General features: G+C 40.6%; 1 protein-coding gene across 1 annotated transcript; it reads right to left on the bottom strand.

The window, feature by feature from the left end:
* Nucleotides 1-237: 237 nt before the first annotated feature.
* Nucleotides 238-10,587, bottom strand: LOC121934333 (leukocyte immunoglobulin-like receptor subfamily B member 1). Its single transcript, XM_042474735.1, has 7 exons — nucleotides 10,434-10,587; nucleotides 7,115-7,405; nucleotides 4,922-5,029; nucleotides 4,171-4,198; nucleotides 2,672-2,718; nucleotides 1,788-1,825; nucleotides 238-600 (listed from the first exon to the last, which is right to left on the bottom strand). The coding sequence occupies exons 1-7, from the start codon at nucleotides 10,483-10,485 to the stop codon at nucleotides 445-447; spliced, it is 720 nt and encodes a 239-aa protein (XP_042330669.1). The 5' UTR covers nucleotides 10,486-10,587; the 3' UTR covers nucleotides 238-444.
* Nucleotides 10,588-22,724: the final 12,137 nt, after the last annotated feature.

The raw sequence follows: 22,724 nt of genomic DNA, 5'->3' as shown, positions 1-22,724 counted from the left end.
TAGACAATTTTTAATAACCGTACTGTGTAATTATTATATTGTCAATTTTTGTATTGGTCAATGGCCGAATAAAATTTTATTACTACTTACTACTACTACTACTACTACTACTACTAGTGCTACAATCAGTCCTCTATATCCATGGATGTTTTTTTAATCCTCGGATTCAACCATCCTTGATTTGAAAATAATCCAAAAAGTTAAACATTCCAGAAAGAAAACCTTGATTTTGCTATTTTATATAAGGACATTTTTGACAAAGGGTTTCCATATGGAAGACATCACTTGACTCATCAAGGACCAGAGGGTTTGCAAATATTGTTTAAATCCCTATTGACATACCAGAAATTGGGTAAATTTGTAAAAAAAAAAATTAAAAAAAAAAAGGAAGAGGGGAAGAAAGGAAAAGAAATATCTTCACCAATGCTCATTTCTTTTCCATCTCTACTCCTGGTTTCTAGTCCTGTGCTTCACTGTAGTATAGGTGCAAGTCTCAGTGTCATCATCCAATTCTTCCACCCCCTGAATGTCCAATGATTTGTGCTTCAGTTCAGCATAGATGACATTTTTGGTTTGGGTTTGAGGGCTGGACTCTGGAGGCTGCAAGGGAATCAGATGCAGTCAGAGATGTAAAAGTATCCAAACTAATGTCCTTAACTTAATGATGTGAATGTTGTTCTTATGTACCTTCAAGTTGACTCCAATTTACAGCAACCCTATCATAGGATTTCCTCAGCAAGATTTCTTTAAAGAAGGCTTGGCACTGCCATTCTCTAAGGTTGAGAGAGTGTGCACAAGGTCACCCACTCGGCTTTCCCTAGCTGAGCAGGGAGCTGAATCCTACTCTCCTATGGTCCTAATCCTACACTCAAACCACTGCATCATGTCAGCTCTTGTTTTCTTGGCAAGATTTATTCAGAGGTGGTTTGCTTTCATCTGAGGCCTTTGCCTTCATCTGAGTATGAGAGTGTGATTTGCTCAAGGTTACCCAGAGAGTAACTGAACAGGGATTTGAACCCTGGTCTTCCAGAGTCATAGTCACATAGTCCAATGCTCAAATCACTATACCACACTGACTCCAGGGTATTAATGCCTATCCATTAAATTAGCCCAAACTTAAGCAAGTAGTGTGTGTGGGATTTTGGGACAAAACAAGGCACTTGGGTGGCAAGGAGAGCTTGTAAAGCAGAATGGCTCCTGGAGACCATATCCTGATACTGGATAAGGATGGGTGGGATGAAGTTCCCTTGCAACAATATATTTGGTGACCCTTTTCAGTTGTAGTACAAAGTATTTTGATTTTGCTTGGTCTTGAATGAGTAATTCAGACTGATTTGCTTTCTAAAACACCTGTCCTTGGTGAGCTGAAAACTGTTACAACTGGTTTGTTGTTGATATGAATTAACATTCTCTTTGTGGGTATATCTATAGGAATTGCCATGAAGTGTGTCTGGATTTCAAAATGTATGACTACACTGCTGCACATAAGTGGTACAGTGGTGATCGGGGATATTTACAGCTTGCACAGGGTCAGAATGAAGTGAGGTTTGTTAATTTGGAATTTGCTTTGCAATATATTGAATTATTTGCTGCTGAAGGGCGGGGGAGCCTTACTTATTGACAATCCAATTCAAGTAACTGATTCTACCATTTGGCAAGCTTAATGACTGAATCAGAATGTGAAGTGGTCTAAATCTACTGCACTGGTTACAATCCAATTTATGATCTTGGCATTTTCAGTCTACAAGTATCAGGATTAGGGGAAATGTTGCAGAAATTGTTCTTACCAGATTCTCCATTGGGATATCTTGATCAGTCAAGTAGCCTATGGATTAGGAGGAAAATCATTGAATTTTCAAAACATAACATGTGGTTTAAAATAAATGCTAGGGATGGCCAAATCTAGTTAAAAAATAGGGATGGACAAATATATCCAATTTGGTTCCTACCAGTTTCACCTTTTTCAATCTTAAATCTACCCTCCCCTATTATTACATCATTTTGCACTTTTTTAAAAAAAGTCTCTAATTAAAAATGGTGTGCATTTTTCTGGTTTATGTGTCCAGATGTTGCTGTTGTTAATTGCCATCAAATCATCTTCAAGTTATGGCAACCCTATAAATGAGATAACTATAAAAAATCCTGTCATCAGGTCCTGAAGACTCAGAGCTATGGCTTCTTTGGTTGAGTATATCCATCTGTATTGTGGCCTTCCTCCTTCCCTACTATCTCCCCCTTTACCAAGAGGTATAATCTTTTCTAATGAATCATTGTCATGATATGTACAAAGTATGATAGCCTCAGTTTGGCTGTCAGGGAGAATCTGAACTTGATTTGTTCTAGGGCCCATTTCTTTCTAGGACCACGATATACACAGTTTATATACTTTTGCCTGATTTATGCATTTCCCCCATATTTTTATGAATAGATGCATTTTTATGCATGCTTTTGCCTAATAAACATATTAATGTATGTATTGTTTGGTCAGAAGTACACTTCAAAATTTAAAAAGATATGATTGTCTATCTCAGTTATCATAATTTGTTGTTAACTGCAGTCAAGTCAATTTACATGAACCTACGTAAATGATCTTTGAAAGTATGTCAGTTTATAATCAAACCCCATTCAGTACTGCTACCCTCCACCCATTTCATCCCACATAGTTACTTACAGGCAGGCTTGGCTTCCCTTTGAGGCTTTAACACTCGGAACTCACCCCTACTAAACAGCAAGAAGCAGAAGAAAAGAAAAATAACTTCATTACAAGTGGTTATCCAAATGTCTGCTTTCTTTAGTCTTTCTCCTTCCCAGCAATCATACCAGCAGCCCTCCAGCAGAGTGTAAATATCTGCATGTGGCAATATCTTAAACCACTACTACACAGTCCCAGTGCAAAACAGAAACATTATGCAACCCATGTAAATGCGATGATGCCGTTGTGGAATGAGCAATGAACAATTGCAAAGAGCAACCACAATGCACAACACTGCTCTATGGGCACCTTTACTTGAGCAACATGTCAGCAGAATTCATCTCTTGGGTCATTGGGAATGATGCACGCGTGTGCACGTGCGCACCCCCACCCACCCCCATGGTATTGTGAATGGTGCAACTCTGTGTCACTAACAGGATCCCAGCCACTGCAAGAAAACATTATCCCAATAGCCATGGCTAGTAATTCGGTCCCCCAGCCACACACTATCCATATATTTTATTTCATGCTATCTCACACAGTTCAAAGATCTTGGCCTGAATCTTGTTGGCTAGTCTCAGCTATAGTAAACTCACGGAATCAATAACTGAATGGTAAATGAATATGTAGATAAATAAATTGATTCAACGGGTCTACTCTAGTTAAGACTGACAACAGATTTAGGCCCATTTCTAACTGACTTGGGCTGCACCTGCATTGCAGAAATAATCCGGTTTGACATCACTTTAACTGCTTCACTTCAGAGTGCCACAACAAACTACAATTCCCAGAACTCCATAGCACTCAGCCATGGCAGTTAAAGCAATGTCAGTCTGGATTATTTCTGCAGTGCGGATGCAGGCTTGGTTCTTTCCCCCCTCAGAAAATGCAGGTGTCCCACAATGCCCAGTCTAACCAACCAGCTTCATTCTCAAATAAACCCTTTATATTTTTCCTCACAGTCCACAAATCCCATCTTATAACAGTGTGTGTTGTGTGTTGTAACAAAACATAGGACTCCGGGTTTATCCACTCACCAGGGCTAATCAGATGTGAAGGAACTGCCTATGGCAGCAGATTCTGGATGTCATGAAAGCGCAGCAGAATTATTTATTGCATTTGCTGGTCTTCCCCCAAATATGTGCACCCAAATAATGTGGCTGGTTTTGGATGGAAGAGACACATTTTATTTTATGCATTTTGTGCTTTGATTCAAGCAAACAAACAAAAAAGCATCTTGGGCTGAGCACACTCTCCATCCATTTCTGAATTGTGGTATCAATCACTGCTTGCTCATTCTAACATGATACTCTCTTCCTCTAACTCCAGAAGAGTTTTATGGGTGGGCTTAGCATTAGATGGATTTATTGTCTTTGTTGTTGGCCCATTTCATTGGAATCTGCTTCCTTTTTCAAAGGGAAGGGTACAATGTACAGAAGCCTTTCAACACAGTGCAGGGCAAAACTGGATTCTCTTACCTGTTTTTCAACACTGGCTGTGGTTCATCTATAAACAGACATAAAATCAATTCATTGTGAATTTCTTCTCTTAAATCCACACCCAGTTATCTGGCTCGCTTATGTTTATGACTGCTCAGAGAAGGGGTAAGGAAATAAGTGCATTGAGGCTGTTCCTGTGTTTCTTATTTCCTTTGGATGCTGCCTTCTCCAATTGTTCTGAAAGCAAATGTGATTGCAGCAAGCCGGATCAAATTCCCTTTTAGGAGGATTTGGTTATAAAGATGGTCTTCTCTTGAAAAGCTTACCTGGGCTTTAAGAACTTTTCAAGAGCCTTTGTTTTGTTTCAATCTCAAAAGGCACACGGCCTTTTTAGAGCCTTTTCAGGAAGAAACAGGGCCTTTTCAGTGGTGGTATTTTCCCTCTAAAGTACCTTCTCTATGATCTGCTGCCAATTTTTAATTGAATTTTAGACTGCTGCTTAAGAAGAGGTCTTCTCTTATACATTATACATTACATACATACAGCATACATAACTTGCTTAGGGGTTGTAGAAACAGCCCCGAAAGGGCGACCCTTCTGAACAACGAATGTGCGGTTGCCATGGCCCCAATTTGGCTTTTCCAGGGCGCAAAAAGGAGCCACTCCTTTTTGTGTCCTGGAAAGGACAGAATAGCCGTGGCAGCACGGCTATATGGTGCTCCTTCATCGTGGTCCACTGGTTCTAACTAAAAGCCACTGAAGTCACTCCTCTCCAGAGGTTCATACCTACCATCACGCCTTTTTTTGTAGCAAAGGATGAGTCCAAATAATAGAAAGAGGAAGAAGAGACCAGCTATGCTTGCTCCTATGTGAATCCTAGAACTGCTTAATTCATCATCTGAAAAAAAGATGAGCCAACAGTTAGAGAAGAGGGTGGTGGTCTGCTTTAGGACTGAGCACAGAAACACCCACCAGTACCATCCTACTCTTATATGTATAAATTGCTTGTTATGTTGCTTGGCTGGATAGAAAATGTACACGCGCAGTACCTACCAATACCTCTTTCATATCTTCCTACATTTCACAGATGAAAGTTATTAATATCATTAATGAGGAAGGAAATGGAAACTAGGAGAGGATGCAATAGTTTCCTTTTTGTTTAGCCTACTGGAAAAGGGAGAGATTCTGCCCTCTCTTCGCTCCCCTCTGCTGAGTTAACTGAGTGCTAACTACTTTTGCACTTGTTTGCAGCAACTGAAGGAGGCTGAGGACAAAGGGGAAAAGTGAGAAGAGGAGAGAAAAACTGGGATGTTTTAAAAACAGCTGGAGGGAAAAATAGACAATGGTGGATTAAGCAGGATTGTCCCTGACAAATCAGAACAGTTGGAGGGTATTATAGTTCATGGGCTTTTTTTGGGGGGAGGAGCAAGACGAAACAGGGAGAGAGGGAGAGAGGCAGAAAGACAAACAGAGGGTGCATCTCCATTATAGACATAATGCAGTTCGATACTACTTTAAGTGTTATAGCACCATCCAACAGTATCCTGGATTTGGTAATTTGACAAGGTCTTTCCCCTTCTCTGCTAACAAGTTGTGGTGCATCATAAAACTACAAATCCCAAAATTCTGTAGGATGGAACCATGGTAGTTAAAGTGGTGTCAAACTGGATTATCTCTACACTGTAGATGTACCCAGAGAGAGAAGGGGTAATGATGAAAGTTGGGGAGAGAAAGGGAGAGAGAGGGAATGCAGGGCATTGGGAAGAGAAAGACAGTGCAAGATAGGTCCTTATTCCTCACACTGATGCTAGGATATACCATTCAAAAACTGCTTCAACTGTACTTGTGATGACAGCAGGTTGTGTATCACACCCTTGCCACATTTGCACAGTATTTTCATCTGCACTAATATTGTTATCACCAACCCATTTGCCTTGCCTTGTTTTTCATGATTGGTTTGCTTTAACATGTATACGGTTTTAAAAATAGCTGCAATAATGCTATTGCAGCATGACAGCATTATAGAGCATCTAGTACTGTCCAAATCATCAGGAGATCTCTTAGAATCTCTCATGACAAGGCATTGTCCCCAAATAAGAATTCTGACCCTCCCAAATAAAAATTTCCTTCAGTCTCCAAATGTCTAGTATTGCAGAGAATGAAATTATTTACACCTAAAATTTTCTGAGTTTGCATTCCTTTGGTAACTTTGCCAGCCTCTTTTGTTTGGATGCATAAACTCTTTCTCTAAATGCTCACCTTCAATTTTAAGTTATTGCAAGGCTAGAAATTTTGGGGACTGAAGGAACATTTTGGGGTGGGGGGAGTGGAATTCTTTTAATACTTTCATCCCCTTCTCCTTATAGCTACACTACTGTATCCAACTACTGTACATACTCATGTATAAGCCTAGAAATTTTAGTCAAAAAATTAAACCAAAACACTCGAGTTGGCTTATCCACAGATCAATGTAAGTACCATACTTTAACTTTTACCAAAAAAAATGTTATGTTATGTGTGGTTTGGATGGAGTTTGCATGAGCTGCTATTGTCACTGTGTTTTTAAGTTCAAATAATAAAGTTATATTTTAAAAAAAAACTCTTACCAAAAAAAGGAACCAACCTTTGGTGAAAGGCAGCAGTATAATCTGTCCTGGAAGCACTGACCCTCTTCTGTTCTCTCATTCATCCAGGCTTTAGGGTGAACACAAGCAATTATGCCTGTTGGAATTTTGTAAGTTCTTCAGCACTTTGCTTCATCTTTTAAACCCTTTATTCCATGCCCCAAAATTTTACCTGTGACCTATCTATGGGCCATATAAAATTCCATAATTTTGGCCCCAAAACCTACCCTTGTCTTATACATGAGGTTGACTTATAGTTGAGTATATACAATAACTATGCTTAAAAATAATTAGCTTTCCTAAATTCTCAAAGAGAATAATGAGAAGCAAGACTGGCGAACACCAAAATGGATACATACCGGATATCAGAAGCTCCACTGGGTCACTAAAGGCTGAGAAGAGAAAAGGTCTTTTCAAATATGCATAGCTACAGCTGTATTTCCCTTGGTGCTCTTGACTGACATTATGGATGCAAAATTCAGCCATGTCAAAGTCAGGCTTCATGGTCCACCTTCCTGTTGTTCTCCCAGTTAGATGGAGGTAGAATTTCATGGGTCCGTCCCTAGTTTTGCAATGGATCTTGACTTCTGTTCCAAGGGCAATTGATCTGCTGGGGTGTATGGAGATTTCAGGTCTAGGTAAGCTTGGATCTGTGCTTAGAAGGAAACAAGGACTGAGATGTGGTAGAGACTGGATCCTTTAGTATGCCTGAACAATGTACAGAATACTTATCACATAGCCCCAAAATGGAAGGAAGAGGATTAATATTACACTTATGGAGAATAGACAAGAGGTTGCAGAGCATGGTGTTACAACAGATAAGAAGAGGTAACCATTGTGCTTGCCTCTTAGTGGGGGAAACAGACTATTTTTCTCAGTGCTACTTGCAAAAGATGTGTGTATGTGTGGGTGAGTGCCTTCACATTGCCTGTCAGATTATGGTGAAGCCATGAATTTCATAGGGTTTTCATAGAATCATAGATTTGGAAGATACTTCAGGGCCACCCACTCCAACCTCCTGCCATGCAGGAAGACACAATCAAAACATCCTCTATAGATGGCCATCCAGCCTCTGTTTGAAAACCTCCAAAGAAGGAGACTCCACCGCACTTCGAAGAAATGTGTTTCACTGCTGTAGGCAAGGAGGTGGTTTTGCCAGTTTTCCCCTCTGAAATATAGTCTACAGTACCTGATCTTCCTTGGTGGTTTCCCATCTAAGTACTAAACAGAGCTGACCCTGCTTAGCTTCCAAGATCAGACCAGATCTGGTGCCTTAAGATATTAAGGTCAGGAAGAGAAAAGTGTGCTGTTGTCTAGTCCTAATCCCTTTGTTTAAACCACTGATGGGAATTGTTTAATATTTGCGCCACATGCAGGGAATCTTTTGGACCCCTACCAATTCCCCTCAAAGACTCAGACATCCCCTTCCAAAAAAATAAATAAATCAGCTGAAAAAACACCTGGAAATGGGAAAAAAATTAAAACATTGTAGAGCCAGGTTTGACCATATAACACCTATTCTGAAAGATCTCCACTGGCTGCCTATTTGCACACTCAGGACGTCTGGGAAGAACTTGTTGGAAATTCCATCTTCCAAACATGTTTCTACATCCCAGATGGCCTATTCAGTGGTGGCCCCACAAATTTGGAACGGTCTCCCCGAGGAGCTCCGTCTTGTGACCTCCCTGGAAACATTTAAAAAGAGGCTCAAAACCTTCCTCTTCTGTCAAGCCTTCCCCCCTGTAAAATGAAGCTGTGTATTCCCGTTCCCATCAATTCTCTGCCTTACCCTGTTGAATGATTGTGTTCAGATTTTGTATAATTTGTATTAGTGGATTTTATCTATTTTTATGAGATGTTTTTAATGGTTTTTATATGGTCTGTAAACCGCTTTGATCTATGGAAAAGCAGTATACACATAAAATTTATTATTATTATTATTATTATTATAAAAGCTGTTCAGATTGGCAAAATTCCATGAAACAGTCAACTGTCAACCCTTCCCCAAGGAAGCAGCTCAGGAGGTGGCAGGAAATGAGTAGTATCACTTCCAGGGTGTATCCACACTGCACAACTGTTGCAGTTTAATTCCAGTTTAACTACCATGGCTCCATTCCATGGAATCCTGAAATTAGTCATTTGATGAGGGACCTGCAATTATCTGGTTGTTTTTTTACTAAACGCTCAGCAGATCAACAGCTAAAATGACTTAAAACAAAAAAACCTTGAGACTGGAAAGGTAAAAGAAAAGACAGCTTGTTGACACCCCCTGATTACCTCTGATCAGCAATTCCACAGGTTCACATAGTTCAGAGGAGGGAGAAAATACATCAGTCTGGGTCTGGTAACTACAGCTATAGTTGCCTCCCTGTTTTTGACTTCTCCAAGCCCCCCATCCCCCACTGCTCTGCTTAGGTCTTGTAGATTCAGGCCCATGACCTCCCTGATTCTCCATCTAGCATGCGGTCTTCCTCTCTTTCTACCACCCTCCACCTTTCCTAGCATTATTGTCTTTTCCAGTGAGTCATGCCTTGTCATGATGTGGCCAAAGCACAATAGCCTCCACTTGATCATCTTGACTTCCAGGGAAGTCTTTTTGCTGCCCAAAACAGTAGAAACACTGGTACTGTTTGTCTTAGTATAACATATTAGTAGTTACAACTCAGTAAACCTTTATTCTGCAACTATAGGTTGCAGAGATGTTCATTGTCTGATTTAAACAGCAAGCATTAACACTGACTAGTTAAATAGTACATTATTTCACATTCATGGCAGGCTCAGTTCTCATTTGTTATGATTAGTAAACACATTTTCCCCTCTCTTTACCAGATCATCCTTTTTGTTCTATCCCAGCTACATATATTTCCACATGGAATGACCTCCAGCAGGCATGAGTCTTATCTCTCCACCTGGGTCTGAAATCACCAAGTAGTTGTTATATCTGTTTCTACCGTATAACTGATCACACCAGTTCCCTACATATTTTGACAGGATAAAAGTATATGCAACTTCAAATTACCCTTCAAACAAAGTTATTTCTCTCCTTCCTTTGCAGTAGCCCTTTAGCATTACTATCTTACATTAGTTAGGAGTTAGGATGATTTTCTTTTATTGCCAATTTTCCTCTTTCCCTTGCTTGACCTCTGTTGAATCTGCTATCCTGGGAATAGTCACTATGATCTAATCTGAGCTGCAGAAATAATGCTGTTTGTCACACCTTTAACTGCTATGGCTGAATGCTGTGGAATGCTGGGATTTGTAGTTTGTTGTGGCACCAAAGCTCTCTGACTGAGAAGGTTAAATATGTCAAACAATTACAAATCCAAGAATATAGTAGCATTGTGCCACAGCAGCAAAAGCAGTGTCAAACGACATTATTTCTGCAGTGCAGATTAGACCTATGTTTCTTGGCTGCAGCCATTCTAACTACTTCTGGAATGACACAACAGTTAAAACTGAACTGTAACATTATAACTGTATAGTGTGAAAGGGCCATGGAACAGGAGAGCATATCCCCTACTTGGTTGGGGAAAGGCATAGCAGTGCAGGCTTTCCCTGCTTTAAAGCTTTTGCCAGCATGTGTAAAGTAGAATTTAAAATGGCAGACATTTCTTTCTACTTTGGAAGCTTCCCACCTCTCTAGCTTGTTACAACTATTGAGAAGAAAATTGATCTTACCTGTTATCAGTAGCTCCAAAGATTCACTGTGTTCCAAACTGGACTTGTTCATGGAGTATGAGCATGAATACAGCCCTCCATCATCTCTGTTCACACGACTGATGGAAAAGTTAGCCTTTCTTCCATCCGCATCTGCAACAAAGTTGGTGGTGTGGTTTCCTTTCCACAGGGAGAACGTCACCCCCCAAGAGTGAGGGCTCTCACAGTGAATTGTGACATCTGATCCCTCCAAGACTCTCCAGGAAGGACTCACAGAAATGGAGGGAGCATGAGGAATTCTCCTTGATGAATGAATAAATAAAACCATTGTAAGTGTTCAGGTTGGGGAGAAACACTACAGGTGTAATTCAGCATAGCTCAGCATAGAGTGCCCCTGCTCCAAATATGGCCATTATGTACCACATGAGAGCAGGCATAGTTGGAGAAAGATCTGGCTATGTAACCAAACAAGAAATGATTACATCAGTGCTCCATTTCAATGAGATCCTCCAGCATTTTCCACAGTTGGTGCTCTAATCATTTTGCATCTGGCTACAGGGACTTTTTGCATCTGGCTACTAGATGCTTTTCTGACGCTGTCCACTCCACATAAGAATAGAAACGTGGAAGGGGGGCAACAGAGGCTGTACGTTAAGTTAGGAGAGGCTTTGGGAGCTGCAAAGGATTACCAATCTCTGCATTGTCCCCAAAAGAACATACACAGGCATAAGGAAAAATTGCATATGCACATTTTCCCAAAAGGATGCCATCCTACAAGTGATACCTCGTGTCTGAGGTTATTTCATGTCAGAGGGGTGACATGATCACACACTTTAAATATCCTAAGGGCTGCCACAAAGAGGAGAGTCCAAACTTGTTTTCTGCTGCTTCAGAGGGTAGAAATAGATCTAATGGTTTTACGTTACAGAATGGCAGATTTCGACTGAACATTAGAAGGAACTTCTTGGCAGTGAGACCAGTCCAGCAAGGGAACCAATTGCTTAGAGAGGTGGTGAGGTCTCCACTGGGTGTCTTCAAAAAGAGGCTGGACTGCTGGGAATGCTTTAGCTGGAGATTCTGTACTGAGCAGTGGGTTGGACTCAATGACTAAAACTTTTTTAGATGTTTGTACAATTTTAATTGGTTTCTGTGGAATTATTTTTGTTGGGGGTACTTCGTTCTCATCCATTGTGTTTGAGATGTTTTTAAACTGTGTTTAATTCAGTGCTGTCTAAATCTGATGGCTTATTTAATTGTTTTAAACTGTGGTTCTCTAAAATTATGATTGAAATTTTTTAATCTGTTGTGAGTCACCTTTGGGCCTCAGACTGAAAGAAAGACTGGATAGAAAGTAAAAAAATCAATAACTAACCTTTACTTACTATTCCTTTGTAACTCTTCAAAGAAGCATACTTGTAGTGGCTGGATCCATTTAACAATAATAGTCCTGCTATTTTTTCCTACTCTGAAGTGATTTATAGGATCCTTTTTATATAATAACAAAATATTGGTTATTCAGGATTTAGAGATTATTGAAGTCATCCTGAAACTAGTAGCCAGAGGGCTTATCCAGAAAGGAAAACAGTCACTGGAAATATTGAGCCTTTGCAGTTCTTTTTGTTTTGATTTTACCTACATCTTCATGGTTTTATATCCAAACTCCTTGAAATATCCTGGGTTTCCCTCCTTCCCCTTCCCTTGTGACCTTTCTTCCCTCCTTCCTACTGATCACATGCCACCCTTTCAGAAATTGACTTTCACCAATTTTCACTGAGCCCCTCTTATTTTTATTCTTATTATTTTTATTTCATATGAAAAACTACAAATATCATAAGTAATAAACAGGTTGACAAGCCAAACATAATCAAAAGACGAATAAATTGAAGAAAAAGTAAAAGATGAAGATGGATACTAATGGATAGGGTTATAAAGATGAAAAGAGCTATGGTGGACTCACTGGAAATCAAAACCATGCTAAACAAGACATAGTTCCAGAGTTCTAGATGATGGAACTAGAGGATGGTCAGGTTATTCAGGAGTTATAGTCAAAGCGTTAAAATGCTTTAGCAATATTAAACTGGTTAAGCATTGGGATCATTTTCTCTTCCTCTTTCCCTCATTTGATCTCTGTTGAACCTGTGTTCAGGAAATTGTCACTATGTTTCTTGCCTGTGGCCATCTCAGTTCTGGTGTAACATGAACAGAAAGCTGTGGTACATTTCATTGTGATAAATACTTGTTTAGTTTAAACTGTCCTAGGAAGTGGGAATGAAAATGCCTTGGTAATACTAGGAGTTCCCTAGAACAATGAGGACAATGTTATTTAGATCTCCAAAATAAAATTGGTTTGTGCAGAAGCAATTCCTATGACTTTTGAAGACTTTTTTCTTGTCTTGAGAAGCTCAGGTTATCTTACTCCATGTCCAGATCTCTGGCTAGTATCACAAAAAGTTGTACAGGGAAATTCATAGACTGCCATGAGTAGAGAAGTTAAATGGCAACATAACTAGCTTGTGAAGATTCTCATATCACTGCAGTGACCATCCACATTCACAAAGAAGAGAGTAAACCGTATCTTATAATGTGAAAAGTATTTGTACGAATTAGTGTAGCGAATGTAAGAAGACCTAAGAGACATCTCTCAATTTCAAAGCTTTGAAAGTCAAAGGAACCAGCATGATATTCTCCATCTACTGCTCTCATTCACAGCCTACTCTTACCTTTTTGAATCATTTCCTTCTGATCTGGACAGCAGCCTGCAAAGAGGAAAGAGTTATTCCAGAGATCTTTAGCAATCATTTCTTTCTGTAGTGTAGTAGTTTGAATGTTGGACTAGGACTGTGAGAGATCAGCATTTGAATCCCTGCTCAGCCATGAAAACCCACTGGGTGACATTGAACAAATCACACTCTCCCGGCCACAGGGGAAAGCAATGGCAAACCCACGCTGAACAAATCTTGCCAAGAAAACCCCATTGTAGGTTCACTTTAGGGCTGCCAGAAGTCAGAAATGACTTGAAGGCACACAACAACAATTTATGCATTCACAAAGAGGGTTTTAGCTGAGATAAGTTTCTTTATCATGTTTCCAAAGCCAGGGCCAAGGTGGGAATCATGTGGCCTTCCATGTGTCATTGCAACTCTTATTGTCCCAAACATGCATAGGCAATAGTAAGTCATGCTAGAACATGTGATACAACAACATCTGAACAGCCACATAATTCCCATCCCTGATTCCCACCCTAGGCTTGTATACTTCTATGCACCTTCAGGTTGCTTGTTGACGTATGGTAGCCCCATGAATTTCATAGGGTTTTCTTAGGTGAGGAATACTCAGCAGTGGTTTTGCCAGTTCCTTCCTCTGAAATATAACCCACAGCACTTAGTATTCATTGGTGGTCTTCCATCCAAGTGCTAACCAAGGCTGACGCTGCCTAGCTTTAGGGTATTTAGTCCTCTGGTCCAGACTTTCATCTCCCAAAATATGTAATTATCAGGAAGTGAAAGCGGGATGCCTCTGCTTATGCATATTATTTTTCCTATTGCCAAATAATCACATTCACATATGACCTTGAATTGCCATACAGCTGTGTTGAGCATCTATGGCCCTCCAGATGTTATTGGACTGGCAAGTCATGCAATCTCTCTGCATTTTCTGTGCCATCAAGATGAGAGAAGAAATACAGAAACATCTTGTGGTCCACTTGTTCCCTACTGCTGAGATAGAGACAAGGGTCTCTGGGCTAAAGAGGCAGGCAGTTTCAAGCATAAACTCCATACATCTCACTCACACACTGTCTCATGCACACCTCTATCAGTAATGGGACAGTCCAGATCCCTGTCTGATCTGCCCCAGTTTAGTGATTCTTACCAACAAAAGAGAATGCTGAGAGCAGGCATCATGACACGGGGAAGTGAGGGCTCCTAATAACCAGTTCCAAAGTCACACTGTCTCTAGCTCAGTTGCATGCTGTTCACTGTGAATGTCCAGATTACATCTGAAGCCACAGGAAACAGATAACACAGCTTCATCCTCAGGCTGAGCTCCCTCAATCTGTAGAAACAATCTCCTGCAATCACACATCAAATGACATAGAAAAGCCTATATCATAAAAAGGGCTTGCATCTGTTCTTATATCAACTTACTCTTGCCTTAAGATCATCAGCTCAGGCCTATGTAATAACTCCCGTTATTACCCAATGACACATCCATTACTGCTTACGCATGGGACACAAACAAGAGAAGCATGCAGGGATGTGTGATAATCTTCCCGCCAATTGTGCCATTAGCAAAATTTAATCGCAGTTTAACTATATTTGCCTCCTCCATATGATAGAGGCGAGCTCATATATATGTGGCACGAAGGGAGAGGCTGCATTCGCAGCCTGGCATCAGAATGTTTTGCCCATAGAGATACAGCTGGCTCCAATATGACAAGTAAAATAAAATAAAATAAAATAAAATAAAATAAAATAAATTCTGGTACCAGGCCAACACTTAAAACAATTTTGTGACTCTAGCAATGTCAGTTTTGTTTCCCTTGCAAGGTTGTGGTTGGTGTGGTTTTTTACTATCTTTGCCTGATGACGAAGCCAGTGAACTTTGAAAACAAACATATTTCCTCTGGTTGTCCTAATAAATGTGTCACTAATGTATAGTTTGCTTTTTCGATTTTGGTTAATGGTCAACCCTGCTACACCTACATTTTGGGGAGAAGCTGGGAATCCTGAGGATTTTCATATAAAACATAATTTCCCCAGCCTCTGCTCACAGCACTCCTTGGTTTTCTTGCATATAGTATAGCATTGCAAAAAAACAAAACAAATAACAACAACAACAGGGACACTGTGAACCCAGTGATATCTAAAGAAAATGAAGACAAGTATGCATATCAAATTGTGCATGTTCTAAGCTGCTCTGAGCAGCTCCTTGCATCCAAATGATCACATCTCTTTCAAGTCTTAAAAAGAAAGTCTACAGATAACCACTAGATGGCTCCAGCACTGTTATAATATATAAAAGGTTTTACATGCTGCCTTTAAGGATGAAAACTCTCTCCAAATGGCTTCCAAAAAATTACTAACAACAGCAAAATTTTATTCAATGCAATAAAATATTTATATGTGCAAGAGCTAAAAGACTACTGAAGTTACAACCTAGAAAAATACTAAAACTAACAAAGCAATCTAGTTAATTTGACCCCAAACAGTCCGACATTTGGTATGTGTGAAGGAAGGTCAGGAGGAATTCTCAAATGTAGGAAGATGTGCATCTGATGAAATGCCTGAAAGACAAGATCTAGGGGAAAGGGCTTAAAGATATTACTGGATTATCTTTCCCGTCAGCCCCAACCAGCATGGTCAATGGTTGGGGTGTTTGGGGTTGTAGTTCAGCAATATCTAGAGGGCAGCAGGCTCCTTGGCCCTGATCTACACCAAAGAAGAATTTAGTCAAACTCAGTTTCAACACCAAAGCACAGGAAGGATGAGATTCGTAAACTTCAGGCCCTGGGACAGCTCCAATAAGCAAATGGCCCTTTATGTAGGAGATCTGGACCTAAATCCTGTACCATGGACAACAGGTTCATGTTAACCTTCAGAAGGCACACAACTAACTCATTCTATCCTCAGACAAAAGATTATTTCAGAGGAAAGAGATCATTCTTTCATCTCGGCCTCAGAGGGAGCAATCAGGCACACCCAGCTCCATCAGGGACTGCCTGAAGGAAGAGGCCCCTCCCTCATTAACTGTCATCTCGGCCTCAGAGGGAGCAATCAGGCAGACCCAGCAACATCAGGGAAGGCCTGAAGGACGAGACTTCTCCCTCCTTTAACTGTCACATTGTATTTTGTATTGCATTGCAATTTTTTACTGTACACCGCTATGATCATTGCGGAATAGCGGTCTATAAATAAAATGTATTATTATTATTATTATTATTCTCTAGGGAAATGGTAACTCAGATCTTACTTTCAAAGTGATTTTGTTGTTGTTGAGGTTTTAACTTTTTGGGAGTTCAAGGCATCGGCATATAAGCCAAGAGAGTGCAAGACCTCTGTAGGCAATGAAGTGATGAATTAGGGCTGGGAAGAAGACTAACTGGCTATTTAAGCCCCATCATAAAGCTATATATCATAATCTCTTATGTAATAACTTTATGATGGTGAAGCCATATCACAGGGTGCACCTGCAGTGTAACAATAATGCAGTTTAACAACACTTCAACAGCTATGGCTCAGTGCTATGGAATGCTGGGATTTGTAGTTTGTTGTGGTACCATGGCTCTCTGACAGAGAAGGCTAAATATCTCACAAAACTAAAAATCCCAGGATTCCATAAGCACTGAGTCACGGCAGTTAAAGCAGTTTCAAACTGCATTAATTCTACAGTGCAGATATAGATGTAGACATGATATGCAACCTTGCTAGGAAACTCCAACGATGCTTGGTGGGCACCATGCAAGATATCTTGTGTTGACAAGGCTTCCCTCTTTGCAACATGCCCTGATGCGCAGCATGTCCCAAGGTGAAACATGTCCCAATGCACAATGTGTGCCAATGCAGTGTCCCAATTTTCAATGTGTCCTGATGTGCATTTGGACACTTTATACATTGGGAGTGTTGTGCAATCATTATATTCCTAGCACTGTTTGTGTAATGCTCCTGGAAATGTAGGAGACTATAAGCAATATGCAACATCACAATTCACCTTTACCTCATCTTAAGTCATATTGTTGTTGTTTTATGCTTTCAAGTAGTTTCCAACTTATGGTGATCCTAAAATGACTCTGTCATGGGATTTTCTTGGCATGTTTCTTCAGAAAGTGTTAGCCATTACCATCCTCTTTGACAGTGTGACTTGCCCAAGGTTATCCAGTAGGTTTCTATGACCGAGCTGGGATTTGAACCCTAGTCTTCTCTCCAGAGTCATAGTCCACCATTTAAAACACTTCACCACACACTGGCTCATATTTGGGTGATGTAAATCCCTAACAGGATGCCAGCCTTTGACTATTGGGACAACCTCAGGGGTTGCTTTACATATATTTACATATATATAAAATGAAATATCATGGAGGTGGGACCCAAGTCTAGACATGGAATTCATTTATGCTTCATATACACCTTATACACAGAGCCTGAAGGTAATTTTATACACAATATTTTTTAATAATTTTGTGCATGAAACAAAGGTTGTGTACACGGAAACATCAGAAAGCACAGGTGTCACTATCTCAGCTGCCCATGTCAACAATTTTGGAGTATTTAAGGAGGACACTGTGAGAAGAATGCAGAGGTCGGGTCAATCTAGTCACTGCTGTTTGGGAATTTCAAAGCTAACATTTGTTGCAAACTAGCTATGTAATTTTTTTCATATTTTTAAAAGAAGGTATATTGGGAGGGGAGAGAAGCAATCATCAAAATGACAGCTGTATCAAAGAGGCTGAAGAAGCTTCCACCTATCAAAATGATTTTCGCTTTCCAAGTAAGTATTGCTTATCTTTGTACTGAATTACATGTGTGATCCTTCACCCAGTCAGGTGGTAAATGGGAGACTTTAAACTTTACAAAGCAGCAAAAATCTAATATCTGCCTTTCCATTTATTTGCCTTGGCATCATAATTTTTCTCACAGTGCCCATGATGCTAAGCTTGGTTGGGCCAATGCTATCAGTACAAGGTGAAAGGGGTTTTAATAATGTGCCATATTGTTTGTATTTGCTGTTTGTCTCTTTTAATGAGCATGCTTCTAATTGCTTTTAATTCTACTAGCAGTTTAGTATACTGTGCATGTTTGTTGTAGTTGGGTGCCTTCAAGTCTTTTCTTACATATGGCAACACTAAGAGGAACCTATCTTGGGATTTTCTTGGCATGTTGCTATTGCCAGCCTCTGAGGCTGAGAGAGTGTGACTTGCCGAGGGTCATTCAGTGGGTTTACATGGCCAAGGTAGGATTCATACCTTGGTCTCTATAGTCATAGTCCAATGCTCAAACCATTACACCACACCAAGATCTTTTATTCAGAGTCTTCAAAGTTACTGAGTACTAGTGGTTTTTTTTGCCATTGCTTCTCAAATGTCACCTACAGGTTGTGTCTCCTTTTTCCGAAATCCTTAGGACTGGAAGGTTTTTTCATTTTGGATTTTTAAAGTTTTTTTTGGGGGGGGGAAATAACTGTATTTGCATAGATGTACATATAGATGTAGACCTGGAGATAGGAGCCAGGTCTAAACACAAAATTTATTTATATTTCATATACTGTACCACCTTATGCACATAGGCTAAAGGTAACTTTCTACAATATTTTTAATAATGTTGTGCATGAAACAAAGTTTGTGTACACTGAACCAACAGAAAGCGGAGGTGTCACTATCTCATCCAGCCATGAACAAAGTTTTGATTTCTGGCAAAGGGAGACTTTGCTTGTCTATGCAACATACTTCATAAAATTATTCCTAGTTACACATTATGGGGGCTAAAGACCCAGGCTAACATTCGGCATGGGACTTATATCTAAATTCACTATCAGAGTTTTGTTGCATCTCTGCAATGTAGCTATGAATTGTGAGGAGTTGTATATGTTTTTAATCCTACCATTATGTAATAATGGGATGTGTAGTACTCATAGTATGTTTTAGAGTGTTTTAGAACTGTCATCTCAGACACAGGCGCTGAGATAAATCAGAAATGGAGGCAAACTCAGTCAAAGTCTTTTGTAAGAAAGCGTTTGGTTATAACAACAATGAGAAAGGGGCGGTGTAGGAAAGAAAAGAGAAATGTGTTTATTAATTTTAACAAATAACAATTAAGCTCACCCAAAGTCTGGATTATGTGTAATTTAACTATGTGATTGCAACATTTGTGGGTCAGTTCTGACAATGAAAATCACCAGATTGGGCCTATAGTGTCTTAATATAGTTTGTGCGCTTTTACTATTGAGCCATAATTTCTGAACTTTGGTGTCCTGCTGGATTTGACAGAATTTAGAAATTTATGTAATTTAGACTGTAATATAGGATCTCTCACCCATTTCCCCCTTTCCTTCTCCCAAGCCACTCCAGAAACAATCCATGGGCCTCCTGTGGCCACCTTAGCATACCCTTTAGTACACAATTCAACTGCAAGAGCAGCTTGAAATGGTCACAGAAAACCCCTTTTACAACATATATCGTAGACATAATGGAATCATGATAACCAAATGAGAGGCAGGCAGGAAGGAGATAATTATATGTATTTATTTGCTTGTTTGTTTAGTTAAGGCATACTCCACTTTCCTCCCAACATGGGACTCAAGGCAAATCACAGCACAGATACAAACCAAATTCAGCTTTTAAAAAATATATAATTTAAAAAGTTGTAAAAACAATTCCATAAGCTATCCTATTAAAAACAGCACTGTCTTAAAAAAAACACACCAATGACATTTAAAACATAGCAATGAGGGGGAAAGCACAGTCCATGCTATTAAAAAGACCCCTTTTGCCACAATGAGTTATTAGCCAAAAGTCTCTTGGACTTCTGTGGAAAGAGAACAGTGAGGGAGCCAACCAAAGCCTCCTGTGGGAGAGAGGTCCAAAGCCTGGGAACAACCACCAAGAAGGCCTATTGGAAATCTATTTGAGGTATACACCTCCAATCAGTGGCGTCTTTATGTAGATGAGAGGAGTGCAGACCACACTGGGTGACACCCCTGAGAGGGCTGTCACCTGGTGGAATAGTATACCCAGAGGGACTGGCATGGTAACTGGGCAAGCAAGAAATGCATCTTTCCTCAGTAGTGGCGGCTCCTGGGGGGTTGCCTTCAGAGTCTGGCATAGCTGCAACCATGCCAGACCCTGAAGGCCTTGGTCAGAGGGCTGCCAGAATTGTTGCCTGGCCGGACCCTGAAGAATTAAATGGGTGAACTAACTTCAGATTCTGGTGTGGCTGCAGTGACACTGGACCCTGAAGAAGTGTGTGTGTCTGTGTGTGTGGTGACAACCCCAGCAGTGGTCTGGGTGGGCAGAGGCAGGACAGTTCAGCCCCCATGTACCAGATGACACCAACATCAGCAACACCACTGCCTCCAATATGTCATTTATGCATGTCACAAATCTCTGCATAGTGCAGTTGGCCTTCTGTATCCATGGATTCTTTATCCATGGATTCAAAATACTGAAAAAATATATAAATTCCAAATAGCAAAGCTTGACTTTGGCATTTTATATAAGGGACAGCATTCTACAATACCATTGCATTTAATGGGACTTGACCATCCACAGATTTTGGGATTCATGAGGGATCCTGGAACCAAACCCCAGTGGATACCAAGGGCCTACTGTACTGTTAAATTTGTGTCCAGTGGCAACATTGTAAGTAAAGACTACAGGAGTAGACGGATGTCCATTGGGTAAGAATGTGCCTCCCAATGTATGCACAATTGCACTTCTGCTACCATGAACTGAATGCGGACATCAGTCACTGGACAAAGCTGGTCGACTGATTCCAGAAGGGAACTGACACATGCATAAGACACCAACAGGATTCCAGCCATAGTCCAGCCACACATGACCTCTGTTTTGCAAGAAGGGAAACGTGAAGCCACACTTTGCTCTGAGATCTGTGTGCCTAGAGAGATCAGTAGTAATCCAAGCAGACACCTGGGACAAACTGGGAGTTTTCCCTGTTGCCAATCTGATGTGTCTCTTTTCATGATGTTACTGATATCCTAAGGATTGCTTTCATGTTCTCTCTGCTCTCTGTTCTAGTTCACTTCCAAGCATGTACCAAGAGTAATACAGAGCAGCATCCTGAGTAACTATTCTAATTCAGTAGAATTCTTACAGTGAAGTCCATTTTCTTTGTTTTTCTTACACTTTCTAAAAAAATAACCTGGGACCTTTCCCACTACACAGTTACTGTAGTTTCATTCTACTTTAATTGCCATGGTTATGTCCTATGGAATTCTGGAGTTTGTAATCTAGGGAGACACTAAAGTTATCTGCATGAGAAATGTAACACCCTTGTTGTTGTGTGCATTCAAGTCATGTCCAACTTTTGGCAACCCCAGAGGGGTTTTCTTAGCAAGGTTGTTCAGAGGGGTTTGCCATTGCCTTCCCTGAGGCTGAAAGAGTGTGACTTGCCCAAAGTCACTCAGTGGGTTTCATGGCTGACCTGGGAATTGAACCTTTGTCTCCAGAGTTGTAGTCCAATACTCAAACTACTATGCCACACTGTGCCTCCAGAAATGTAACTATCCCTCCCTAAATATATTTTGAGTGTTTTAGTGTTTGAGCTGTTTTTCATTATTTATTGTGGCGGGGTACAGACCGCCGCTTTGCAGCGGTCTGGCGCCGCCGCCAGAAGGTCCGCGGGGGAGCCGGAGCCTTCAAACGGCCCGACTCCCGCGCGGACCGAAAAAAGAAGCTCCAAAATGGAGCTTCTTTTTGCGTCGCGTTTGCGACGTAGCGAGGCGCCAGGGGCGCGCTCGCTACGTCAGCAGCGGCGCGACGCGTCTGGACGCTAAGCGTCCGATACGCAAAGATGGCGGCGCCCATGTAGAAAGGGCGCCGCCATCTTGTACGGACGGAGTCCGTAATAGGCCCAGGGGCGTCTAAAAGAGACGCCCCTTTTTTAAAATGGGACGTCCTCCGGACGTCCCAAAGGGCCGTCTAGAAAGCCCCTGTGTTTCTAATAATGTTGATTTTTAATTCCCCTTTAACTATTGAAAATTAATGCCTGAGCTGGATGTGTTTCAAATTATTGTAACTCGGCTTAGATCCTGTTTTGGCAAAAAGATGGGATGCAAGTGCAATAAATAAATAAAACTACAAATCTCAGGATTCTATAGGATGCAGCCATGACAGTTAAAGCGCAATCATAGCACTGTGTTGTGTGACAAACACCCTTATCCCCCTTCATGTTTCCCCCTATTATGTTGAAGACATGAGAAACAGAGGTAGCTAATTTGTTTGCATGAGTCACAAGGCAGTCTATTATCAGCATTAAAAAAGGTTAAACCCAAATTTCCACATGAAGGAAAGCCTCAAAATTGAAAATGATAACAAGGCAAGTACCATGAGAGGAAGTGATCATATAGGCCTCCAAAACAGTTTAGTAGTCACTTCCTCTCTAAGCATTTCTCAGTTTCATTGGCATTAACTCTTAACTGGATTTTAATTATCAGTCACTGTCTTCTAGAAGCCAGAACTATCTCTTGGGAATCTGTGGCTGCATCCACACTGTAGAAACAGCCCAGATTGACACCACTTTAACCACCATGGCAGGGGTAGGCAATCTTTTTGAGCCGGGGGCCGGGTTGCTGTCCCTCAGA

The sequence above is a fragment of the Sceloporus undulatus genome, chromosome 6 (assembly GCF_019175285.1).
Source record: "Sceloporus undulatus isolate JIND9_A2432 ecotype Alabama chromosome 6, SceUnd_v1.1, whole genome shotgun sequence".
NCBI classification, from domain to species: Eukaryota; Metazoa; Chordata; class Lepidosauria; order Squamata; family Phrynosomatidae; genus Sceloporus; species Sceloporus undulatus.
Note: the sequence above shows the minus strand (reverse complement) of the source record. Positions and strands in the feature narration are given on the sequence as shown.

Coding starts and splice junctions, on each gene's coding strand:
- LOC121934333 (XM_042474735.1), bottom strand. CDS start 10,485: ATGAACAAGTCCAGTTTGGAACACAGTGAATCTTTGGAGCTACTGATA. Junction 7,406..10,433: donor TTTGGAGCTACTGATAACAG/GTAAGATCAATT, acceptor TTCTAAGCACAG/ATCCAAGCTTACCTAGACCT. Junction 1,826..2,671: donor AAGGGAAGCCAAGCCTGCCT/GTAAGTAACTAT, acceptor CCTAATCCATAG/GCTACTTGACTGATCAAGAT.